Raw genomic sequence first — 12,619 nt, 5'->3', positions numbered from 1 at the left:
CATGCCATTTAAGTATAATTTCATCGCCTCGTGTCTGTTATTTAAAGCCATTTCTTGATTATGCATATCCACTTATGACAAAACACCAGAAATATTGCAGAAATAAACCAAACTTCATCATTATTTACACTACATGCTACGTCATTATTGTATACGTCATATTACAAAAGTAAACATACCGGCGTCGCCCCCGGTTATAGCGTACTGTAAACGCTTATTTTTCGTGTCGATATCGGTATCCCAGCAACGAAGCTGAATCAGCTGTTTTTCCGGCACAGCCAGGATGTCGATGCTGCTATTGTAAACACTGTTGGGCCCACAGACTGGAGCCGAGTTCAAGTCCCGGACGTGAACGTAAACATAGGTTATGGCGCTCAAACCTGCGCCGTCCGATGCCTGTGTCGCATAATAAGGTGTTTAAATGTGTTTATAAATGAATAACAATACAAGATTGATCATTTCTAAAACGTGAAACTATATTAACATGTATTTACGCATAAGAAATAAAAAGTAAACACTTATCGTACCATTCTCTTCATCTTTGGTGTGTTTTAAAGTCAAATGTATTTAAATTAAAGGTCAATGTTAATTAATTCTCTAAATAATATTTGCGAAATATTAATGTTAAAAAAATCAAGACCTTCAATGTCGAAGTCAAACTGGCACATAACTTTATTTTAAGATAGTCCACACCAATTAATAGATGAAGATAAAAAGAGGGCTATTTTAGTTGGGCTGTACGTAAAAGTGCAAGTGGAGTTTGTTTTGAAATTGTATGCATGCTAAACATTTAATTAAAATCACGTTTAACACCAATAAAGTAGAAAACATGACATATGTAATAAAGCGGAATATTTCCGGGATTGATAAAGTTAATCCGGTTCGCAAGAAGACAAAAATATGTCTCACTTAAGCCAACCTCACCGGATAAACTTTCTCAGTTCCAGTACCAACCACGCATTCTCTACATACTCCATAAGAAGCGTCCTTGACCTTTAACTGGGCTCGTTAAATAACTTACATATTTGTTATCAATAATATATTGCCTCTATTGCTAACAATTTCCTAGAATGTATACAGATTTCTTTTTGTTGATCGATGTACGTGTGTCGTTATTATTAAATACATTCAATGAAAAGCTTCATTGGTTGGCAAATAATTATGCAACTTATATCTTACATTCACGCGGAACGTATAAAGGTTCCTCTCCGTAGCGTTCAACATGAGGGCGTAGAAAGAGTACACCTTGGGGACATAGAACAACAAGGAAGATGCCGCGTTGTTGAACTGGGCGTTGTTTGTCACTGAAAAAAGAACATTGGGATGACGCGATAGTCAGTAACGGAGAAGTCAGAGCCTACTGTGTGACACGCAACAAGATAGGTCAATAGTAACAAATATGAAATCATGTGATACACAAGAATTATTTGAATGGTGGTGGTGTTGATAGAAGTGTTGGCGATGGAGGTGGCTGTGGTGGTAGTAGTGGTGGTGTTGGTGATTGTGGAATTGGTTGGTGGTAGAAAAATGTAGATGATAGTGGTGCTAATGGTAGGGCAGGAATGTTCAGTTGAGCTGCAATTAGTAACGGCGGAGCTGTAATATTTTGTGATGGGCTACATTTTGTTCATGTGTGATTGCGGTGTTGTGGTGGCAGCGTTAACACCGGTGAGTATTGAGAATTACGAGTAATATAACATACTATCATCCAACCTGTATTAAACATCAAGCATTATTTATCTGAATAACACAATGCATTTTTGCCTCGCTCTGGGAAGACGGAGAATAATGCGTGTGCGTAAAGTGTCATCCCAGATTAACCAACCATTCCGAATAGACTGGACTTTCGTTTAGAAGAGACCTTTAAACAAAAACATCCCTGAAAAAGGAAAGTGTTATCCCTGAATAGCCTTGCGGCCTGCAAAGGCTGATTTTCGGACGGCACTTTACGCACATGACTTAAGCCCCGTTTTCGCAGAGCGGGGATCCATAAGATTATGACAATACGCACACTCAGCCTCCACGGAAACCAGTTCAAACGCCTGGTTCCCCAACCCCGTATCCGGATCGCCGACGGACAACACGAGTATCGGGTTCACCGTATCTGCCGGCTTCAGTTCGTCCACCGTAACGTTGTAAGGCGCACCGTAAAACATAGGCGCGTCATTGACGTTCGTGACGGTGAATGTCCACGTTAACGTCGTGTTGGCAAGGCCGTTGGTTACGATTCCGAATAACTATAGAACGTTGAAAATTTAATGAATCTTTTAATAACTTTTAAGTTAATTAAATCAAATTAATGAATCATTTATTCATTATTCAATAAGCATTGAACAATATAATTTTGCTGTTTATTCCACCTGTTCCTTTACAAAATGTTCATTTTCTCATTTTCGTTTATAGGTGATCCCAAAATCGATAAATTGACCGCTGCCATATTGGCTATCACATGACCCGCCCCATTACGCTACTGAAGAATTTGACACATTACAGCATTCAACGATCTATTAATAAACAACATCAGAATAAGATTTCGTGTTGTCTCGCGTCCTTCTGTTATCTCGCGTTTTCACGCCTGACTTCGTAGTGTACAACCACTTTATTCCAATAAACAGTATACACTTTTATTGAAAAGTAGATTTCTGTTTTTGTTTAAATCTGTATTATTTCTTTACAAATACCATACGTCTATACTTCCGGAGATACTCAATAGGAAACTTAATACGATTCATGACCGAGGCAGACTTTTTTATTTAATAGTACATATATTTTCTTAGCCTTTGCCTATAACTTTATTTTGATATTATTTTATTCAAATAACGCTTTTCTTATTAAAATATTTATTTACGATAAATAACTACTTAATACAAACCAAAATTCTCTTTGAACAAAACCTGCCTCGACATTCTTTTCTGAGAATGAGCGTCTATAATAGAGAGGTCATTTTAAAAAATATTGACATAAACATGAACTTAATAATTGAGAAAAAAAACGACAACGACCAATTTAGCGTTAGAATTCCCGGTCACGTTTAAGTATATTTTCCGTACCCGGGTACCTTTAAATATACTTATGAGTACCCGGTGTATATTTAAGAAGTACCCGAGTCAACAATGACCATTAGCCGAGCTCTTCCAATGTGTAAAATAACAACCAAGACCTACTTCATGCTGAGTTCAATTAGTCTTAAAAGAATGCAGATGCACATTGCTTTTATTAATCGCATACTATCTGATTAAACTATTTATAATGTGATGATCTGATCGATAAAAACCCTATTGGAATCTTCAAATATATTCTATAAAATCGTTTCATTTCATTGTTCTGTTCTTCAATACCGTAATGGCGGCGCGTGCGAGTATTCAGGGGCGGTAATCCGAGGCTTATCGATTTTTCTGGGAATTTCACAACAACCTTTTCAGCCAACTTAAGTGGAAGACACCAGCATGTATTGAAAGAGCAATCGATACATGACACCGAAACAAGAATCAAAACATAGTAGTACCCTAGCATACCTCATACTTTCCCACTCGACCGTTCAGGCTGGACAAAATACAGGCGTTGAGACCCAACTTGGTACCGGGGTTATGTGTTCGAATCTCCAGCAAGGTGCTTGCAGACCCGGATGTGGCGACCAGTGTTGGCGTTCCGTTCGTCGGATCTTCGCACAACAGTTCGGCATCTAGACAGGAACCGACGATCGAATTTTCGGCAAGTGTCTTTGCCACAGACGCTGGCTTACAAACGGGCTGGATTTTGTCTGAAATTTTAATCTGCCGGTATATTTGTGAAACATGTTTTATAAATAAACTATATCATCATCATCATCATCATCATCATCATCATCATCATCATCATCATCATCATCATCATCATCATCATCATCATCATCATCATCATCATCATCATCATCATCATCATCATCATCATCATCATCATCATCATCATCATCATCATCATCATCAGCACCGCTACCATGACCAACATCAGCAGCATCACCTAACTTATCATAAATATCAACATAATAGTAATCATCATCATCTGCATCATCCATATCAGCAACAGGGCATGATATACGGGAAAAAAACTATACGTAAAACGTCTATCAGAAATCGAATTGCTTTGTTAAAGGGATCTTTTCACGCTTTGGTAAATTGACAAAATTGAAAAAAGTTGTTTCAGATTCGCAAATTTTCGTTTTAGTTATGATATAAGTGAGGAAACAGTAATACTGAACATTTACCATGCTCTAATATAGCCATTATATGCATCTTTTGACGATTTTAAAACCTAAAAATTATAAAGCGTTGCAACGCGAAACGATTGAATAATTTGGAGAGTTCTGTTTTTGTCGTTAAATTGTGTGCAACTACGAAGATTGCTTATATAAGGTATAAAATACGTCTACTCGGCGGAATAGCTCAGTAGGCTAAAGCGTTTTTACTTCAGGATTCTGGCAGGACTCCAGGGGTCACTGGTTCGAAACCTGCTCCGGGCAATGTTCTTTTCCTTTTTTTAATTTTATTCTTGATTTTTTACTGGAGCTTTTACGATCCAATGTTTACACTTATCAATATAAAGCATTTAATGAATAAGTTAAAAAAAGCCAAAATCTGTGAAAAGGCCCCTTTAAATATCATCACATTCATCTTGCCCATTAATACCATCATCATTATAACCTCATTGAATACACAACACTTGTAATAACTCACTGTTAACCGCCAAGGTAACGGTGACCGTCTTCGTAAAGTTAGCGTTGTTCATCATGTTGACGTCCGTGACCTTGATAAGTATGACATGCTCGGTGATTTCTCGTGGTAAAACGCTGGCTATCGTCACGTGACCAGTCTGATTGACCGTAAACCCTGCTCAGCAAACCAAATACACACCCATATGAAACAAGACTATTGTCAAGCAATATGGTCCCCTATCGGTGAAACTCCACCATTGTCAGATTTTGTTTGTTGTTGCCATAGCAATCAGAATTTTTTGAAGTAGGAACAAAATTAACTGACGTGCATAATTTCCATATTGCCATCTATCCATGTTTCAAGTTACACGAAAAATATTAAGATTTTTTAAAGGACTGACTGACTGACTGACTGACTGACTGACTGACTGACTGACTGACTTGATTGACTAACTGACTGACTGACTGACTGACTGACTGACTGACTGACTGACTGACTGACTGACTGACTGACTGACTGACTGACTGACTGACTGACTGACTGACTGACTGACTGACTGACTGACTGACTGACTGACTGACTGACTGACTGACACACAGAGCGCAAACCATAAGTCCCCTCCGGTTTCACCGGTAGGGGACAAACATATATATCTACGTGTAAGCCCGTATGCCGTTGTTTTTAATTCAATAAAATAAAGACACTCCAAATAAAAGTATGAAAATCATAGGAGATTATAAAATCAAAAGCACTCTTTTCGTAATTCTTATCAATTTGCAAGTAGTTTGCTCAATAAAAAAGCTTACATAAGAGTTAACATGTCTGACGTTTGCAAACATTAAGGATCTTGAACGTAAACACAAATGCATGGTACCACATCTTGATAATACTTATTGAAGTACCTAAAGTCGGCGATTGGATGGCGTATCCGAGTTGTTTAAACTCGTCTGACACATCGGCATCGTTACAGACTAGAGAGGCGACCAACGTGCCAACGGGTGCCGTAACATCCAGACGGGCGGACACACTCAACTTCTCGCACACAGGGGGGTTGTCGTTAATGTCCTTGATCGTTACGGTTACGGTTGCTGTCGTCTGTAATGGTATAGGAGCACCGTCCGTCGCCTGTAAATGACGTCAAAATAAGATTATCAGAACTCACAATAAGATACTTCAATTGCAGGGCGTCATTTTGTGTTACTTGTATCTATATAAGTTTTTGTTGTTGAATTTTTTGTTTGCATCCGAAGGAACATGTAATAATCCTGATTCCACATGTGGTCACAAAAAACCTAATAATTTAATTGGTGATCCACCACGCGTTGAAATTTGTTTTATATGACCACTCATGAAATAAGTATGCGATATTACATAGAAATCAAAAAATTATTTCAATATGAACCGCGTCATGCGAAAATGTGTCTTATGTCATATGCGGCACGCTTACCATTAGCGCAGTCTGGTAAGGAGCTATCCTGACAAGTCAGTGCGAATGTGAATGCTGGTCTGGAGCTACGCTAGTCTCATACGGTGTTAATACCGATTTTCGCATGACGCGGGTCATAGTATAGGCAATAGTGTTGCTGATCCTAATGTGGATGATGATGATTCTTTTGCTGTTGTTACGATTATGTTGTATCAATACATGCAAGAACTTTACCTTGACGATCAGTATGTGATACGTGCTAACTTCCGCATCCAGGACGCTTATCACTGAAATCTCGCCAGTGTTTACGTCCATATTAAATTGAGATGTTGGTTCTGTAAAATAAGAAAATAACCAACATTGTGCTGTGTATGTTTATTTTTATAAAAACATGTTTATTTCTGTTAACATTGACTTATATTTAATAGTCATATATGAGCCTCACTTTGGGAAAATGGGATTTAAATGCACGTGAGTGAAGTGTCATCCAATATTAGCCGCGGCAGTCCGCAGGGGCTAATAAAAGACGACATTCTCCGCTATTTAGGAATTTTTCGTTTAAAGGAAGTCTTCTCTTAGCAACAGCCCATTTAAAGCGGAAAGTTTCGTTCCTGATTAGCCTGTGCAGACTTCATTGAGTCTTGTTTTCCCAAAGCGTGCAGGTAGTGTTGTGTTACCCTGAGTGGTAACACGCTTTGATGAATTGCATGTAAAAAACAGTAAACAAACATCAAACATGTTCTGAAATGATATAAAACAAACCAGTTTTTTCTTTTTATTGTCAAAATTGAATAAGGCTAAAATAAAATTCATAAAAGTAATATTGGACGAAAGCAACAAAATACTATTGTCACTATCTCGTTCAGTATGTAAATAACTTACCAAGGGTGTGCGAAACAATCCCGGAAGGTCCGGAATCCAGATCTTCCGTCGTAACTCTGAATACTATTTTTCCAACAGGGATGTTCTCACCAATCGAAAACGAGAAGTTCGGAAAGATAAACGGAGGGTCATTGACGTCGTTGACGTTTATTCGTAGGCGAAATTGTCGCTCGCCGTATGAGGAACGGATAGCGCCGGTGATCTTAAATAAGAAGTAAAATGCTTACCTAAGTTATAATTAGATAACTAAACACATGTTTGTATGTATTAAATAGTTTTTAAAACATACAGTATTTCATGTAATTGTTGTGATATGTTATAATTTAAACTACAATTAATCAGCCTTATTTGGAATCTAACGTGTATTGCACATTAGACAATTTCTGTAATAATGTGGTCTGATGCGAAGATAAATCCTTTCTTTTACAGTCACAGCATTTGATTGATGTCAAACGTCCATTATTGTATGGTTCCTTGCAATTTGTTTGTCATTAAATTGAGAAATAGTTTTTTATGTAAATTTAATAAATTAAAAACAAACTCTCCATAAACCGGTTGCTTCTCTGCCTCATATGTGCCGTATTTGTTCTGCAGTTATCTCAGCGAAACTCCTTATAATTTTTTGACCCGTTTGCTAAGACAAATTTAGTAACCGATGACCTCCGTACCTCATATGTGCCATATTTATAATGCAGATAGGTTGTTGTGCAGACGGACATCAACAAGTTACTGCTCGAACCGGCGTCCGCATTAAGTCTAAACAGCGCCGTTCCGTTACCCCCTGAAAACGAGTACAGGATAGCCTCGCCCTTTACTGGTTCCGTGCAGTTAGTGGGAACCGTGAAGCAAACGTTGGACCACGTCGCGTTACTTTTTACAGTTTCAAAAACGAAGTTTCCATTGTTACATTCGGGAGGGAACGAATCTAGAATGTAAAAGATAACACATATTTTGTCAACGCTTACTGCTAAATGGTTAGAGAGCGGGGCAAGCTCATCAAAGCAATTTAATCTGTTTAGTGAATCAAAATGTATTGAGCTTTTCTGTTAAATGTTCTTGGCAAATTGCTAACATTCATTTTATTTCGGACGTGTAAATAACATATTACCCACATCGTGCAAAAATGGGTCTTCTGTCGGATAGTTCTATACCAGCCTACCCATTTGTGCATCATCATCATCATCATCATCATTATCATCATCATCATCATCATCATCATCATTATCAGCACCGCTACCATGACCAACATCAGCAGCATCACCTAACTTATCATAAATATCAACATAATAGTAATCATCATCATCTGCATCATCAATATCAGCAACAGGACATGATATACGGGAAACAAACTATACGTAAAACGTATCATCATCTATCAGAAATCGAATTGCTTTGTTAAATATCACCACATTCATCTTCCCCATTAATACCATCATCATTATAACTTCATTGAACACACAACACTTGTAATAACTCACTGTTAACCGCCAAGGTAACGGTGACCGTCTTCGTAAAGTTAGCGTTGTTCGTCATGTTGACGTCCGTGACCTTGATAAGTATGACATGCTCGGTGATTTCTCGAGGTAAAACGCTGGCTATCGTCACGTGACCAGTCTGATTGACCGTAAACCCTGCTCAGCAAACCAAATACACACCCATATGAAACAAGACTATTGTCAAGCAATATGGTCCCCTATCGGTGAAACTCCACCATTGTCAGATTTTGTTTGTTGTTGCCATACCAACCAGAATTTTTGAAGTAGGAACAAAATTAAATGACGTGCATAATCTCCATACTGCCATCTATCCATGTTTCAAGTTTCACGAAAAATATTAAGTTTTTTTAAAGGACTGACTGACTGACTGACTGACTGACTGACTGACTGACTGACTGACTGACTGACTTAACTGACTGACTGACTGACTGACTGACTGACTGACTGACAGACTGACTGACTGACTGACTGACTGACTGACTGACTGACTGACTGACTGACTGACTGACTGACTGACTGACTGACTGACTGACTGACTGACTGACTGACTGACTGACTGACTGACTGACTGACTGACTGACTGACTGACTGACTGACTGACTGACTGACTGACTGACTGACGGACACACAAAGCGCAAACCATAAGTCCCCTCCGGTTTCACCGGTAGGGGACAAAAATATATATCTACGTGTAAGCCCGTATGCCGTTGTTTTTAATATAATAAAATAAAGACACTCCAAATAAAAGTATGAACAATCATAGGAGATTATAAAATCAAAAGCACTCTTTTCATAATTCTTATCAATTTGCAAGTAGTTTGCTTAATAAAAAAGCTTACATAAGAGTTAACATGTCTGGCGTTTGCAAACGTTAAGGATCTTGAACGTAAACACAAATGCATGGGACCACATCTTGGTAATACTTATTGAATTACCTGAAGTCGGCGATTGGATGGCGTATCCGAGTTGTTTAAACTCGTCTGACACATCGGCATCGTTACAGACTAGAGAGGCGACCAACGTGCCAACGGGTTCCGTAACATCCAGACGGGCGAACACACTCGACTTCTCACACACAGGGGGGTTGTCGTTAATGTCCTTGATCGTTATGGTTAAGGTTGTTGTCGTCTGTAATGGTATAGGAGCACCGTCAGTCGCCTGTAAATGACGTCAAAATAAGATTATCAGAACTCACAATAAGATACTTCAATTGCAGGGCGTCATTTTGTGTTACGTGTATCTATATAAGTTTTTGTTGTTGATTTTTTGGTGTGCATCCGAAGGAACATGTAATAATCCTGATTCCACATGTGGTCACAAAAACCCTAATAATTTAATTGGTGATCCACCACGCGTTGAAATTTGTTTTATATGACCACTCATGAAATAAGTATGCGATATTACATAGAAATCAACAAATTAGTTCAATATGAACCGCGTCATGCAATAATGTGTCTTATGTCATATGCGGCACGCTTACCATTAGCGCAGTCTGGTAAGGAGCTATCCTGACAAGTCAGTCCGAATGTGAATGCTGGTCTGGAGCTACGCTAGTCTCATACGTGTTAAGACCGATTTTCGCATGACGCGGGTCAAAGTATAGGCAATAGTTGTGCTGAACCTAATGTGGATAATGATGATTCTTTTGCTGTTGTTACGATTATGTTGTATCAATATATGCAAGATCTTTACCTTGACGATCAGTTTGTGAGAAGTGCTAACTTCCGCATCCAGTACGCTGAACACTGAGATATCGGCACTGTTGACGTCAATATTGAATGGAGATGTGTTTTCTGAAAAATAAGAAAACGACCAACATTATGTTGTCTTAGTTTTTCATAAAAACATGTTCATTTCTGTTCACACTGACTCATATATAATAGTCATATATGAGCCTCGCTTTGGGAAAACGGGGCTTAAATGCATGTGCGTGAAGTGTCATCCAATATTAGCCGGTGCAGTCCGCAGGGGCTAATAAAAGACGACAGTTTCCACTATTTGGGAATTGTTCGTTAAAAGGAAGTCTCCTCCTAGCAACAACCCATTTAATGCGGAAATTGCGTTCCTGAAAAGCTTATGCAGACTTCATCGAGTCTTGTTTTCTCAAAGCGTGCAGATAGTGTAGTGTGTTACCCTGAGTGGTAACAAGCTTTGATAAGTTGCATGTAAAAACAGTAAACAAACATTAAACATGTTCTGAAATGATATTAAACAAACCGTCTTTTCTTTTAATTGACAAAAATGAGTAAGGTTAAAATAAAATTCATAAAAGTAATATTGGACGCCAGCAACAAAATACTATCGTCACTATCACGTTAAGTATGTAAATAACCTACCAAGGGTGTACGTAACAATCCCGAAAGGTCCGGAATCCGGATCTGTCGCAGAAACTCTGAATATGTGGTATCCAACAGGGAAGTCCTCATAAATCCATGTCGAGAACCCTAATGGCGACATGAAAACCGGAGGATCATTGACGTCGTTGACGTTTATTCGTAGGCGAAATTGTCTCTCGCCGTATGAGGAAAGGATAGCGCCGGTGATCTTAAATTAAGAGTTTGATGCTTACCTAAGTTATTATTAGATAACTGGACTAATTTTTGTATGTATTCGCTGTTGTTAAAACACATAGTATTGCATGTTATTGTTGAGATATGTTATAATTTAAACTACAATTAATCCGCGTTGATTTTGATTCTCACATGTATTGCACATAAGACAATTTGTGTAGAAAAAGAATGAAAGACTTGCAAACACATCTTATCTGTGATTCTGATTCGAAGAACCATTTAGTAACCGATGACCTCCGTACCTCATATGTGCCATATTTATTCTTCAGATTGGTTGTTGTGCAGACGGACATCAACAAGTTACTGCTCGAACCGGCGTCCGCATTAAGTATAAACAGCGCCGTGCCGTTACCCCCTGAAAACGAGTACAGGATAGCCTCGCCTTTTACTGGATCCGTGCAGTTAGTGGGAACCGTGAAGCAAACGTTGGAAAGCGTCTCCTCACTTTTTGCAGTTTCAAATACGAAGTTTCCATTGTAACATTCGGGAGGGAACGAATCTAGAATGTAAAAGATAGTACATATTTTGTCAACGCTTACTGCTAAATGGTTAGAGAGCGGGGCAAGCTCATCAAAGCAATTCAATCTGTTTAGTGACTCAAAATGTATTGAGCTTTTCTATTAAATGTTCTTTGCAAATTGCTAACATTCATTTTATTTCGGACGTGTAAATAACATATAACCCACGTCGTGCAAAAATGGGTTTTCTGTCTGATAGTTCTTTACCAGCCTACCCATTTGTGCATTATGGTCAAGAGCTATCATGTCCGCTTTTGAGACCGCGAAGCCTTGCGTGACGTTTTAGTGAACAGCGTAACTCCTGTCAATTATGCACGGTTGCGCAGGCTATGCTGGAGCTACGTTAGCTGCATACATCATAAAACTATTTCCAAGTGACGCGGTTCAAATAATATGCCAGAACAGGCGTTGAATGGTCAAGATCACAATTAAGACGATCATACATGTACGTATCTTGTTTTATGACAGTGTCAGAATAATACTAAGAAAAAGCTAATCTCGGTCATAAAATAACATGAATTTTGAAGACATTACAGACACTTAATAAAAAATAATGAATAATCATATTGGTACGAGAGATTGAGAAAGGCTTCGTTTTTTGCAAAAAGATTGTTTGGGCCATTTGAAAGCATCCTTAACGACACAACTTTTCAAATCAGCCAGTTTTCCCATGAATCTGATCTAACGAAACGATTTTCCTTGCAAAAATGTTATCACAAAATGCTGCAAATTGCCATTTTTCGCAAAAAGTGACGAAAGCTCCCCTTACTGCAGAGGCTATTTAAGTCATCATACATGTTGGATACCGACTTAAGGGACGGCTCAAGTCATTTTTCTAATTATCTTTTGATCAAAGGACAGACTAATAGATGCTTATTAATTATTGATTCACCTTCCTGAAGTACCCATACCCATACAAAATGAATGGAAGTTAAAAACGTATGAAATTCAATGAATAAGATGGAGATTATCTGCATCGAACTTTGAAAGAGTAATATTTAAGCTTAACATCGTTAGAACTTAGTATGCGTTCATG

At 38.3% G+C, this 12,619-nt stretch overlaps 1 protein-coding gene across 1 annotated transcript in view; it reads right to left on the bottom strand.

Moving 5' to 3' along the window:
* The window catches only part of LOC127852432 (uncharacterized), an 82,312-nt gene that overhangs the window by 38,109 nt on the left and 31,584 nt on the right, over positions 1–12,619 (bottom strand). Inside the window, exons 5-18 of the mRNA XM_052386387.1 lie at positions 11,308–11,564; positions 10,832–11,039; positions 10,188–10,288; positions 9,431–9,653; positions 8,478–8,630; positions 7,668–7,924; positions 7,000–7,201; positions 6,352–6,452; positions 5,594–5,816; positions 4,713–4,865; positions 3,516–3,760; positions 2,012–2,237; positions 1,180–1,304; positions 180–396 (exon numbers count right to left, since the gene is read on the bottom strand). Coding sequence (XP_052242347.1) covers positions 180–396; positions 1,180–1,304; positions 2,012–2,237; positions 3,516–3,760; positions 4,713–4,865; positions 5,594–5,816; positions 6,352–6,452; positions 7,000–7,201; positions 7,668–7,924; positions 8,478–8,630; positions 9,431–9,653; positions 10,188–10,288; positions 10,832–11,039; positions 11,308–11,564 — 2,691 coding nt within the window. The remainder of the gene's footprint in view (positions 1–179; positions 397–1,179; positions 1,305–2,011; positions 2,238–3,515; positions 3,761–4,712; positions 4,866–5,593; positions 5,817–6,351; positions 6,453–6,999; positions 7,202–7,667; positions 7,925–8,477; positions 8,631–9,430; positions 9,654–10,187; positions 10,289–10,831; positions 11,040–11,307; positions 11,565–12,619) is intronic.

The sequence above is a fragment of the Dreissena polymorpha genome, chromosome 12 (genome assembly GCF_020536995.1).
Source record: "Dreissena polymorpha isolate Duluth1 chromosome 12, UMN_Dpol_1.0, whole genome shotgun sequence".
Taxonomy (NCBI): domain Eukaryota; kingdom Metazoa; phylum Mollusca; class Bivalvia; order Myida; family Dreissenidae; genus Dreissena; species Dreissena polymorpha.
Note: the sequence above shows the minus strand (reverse complement) of the source record. Positions and strands in the feature narration are given on the sequence as shown.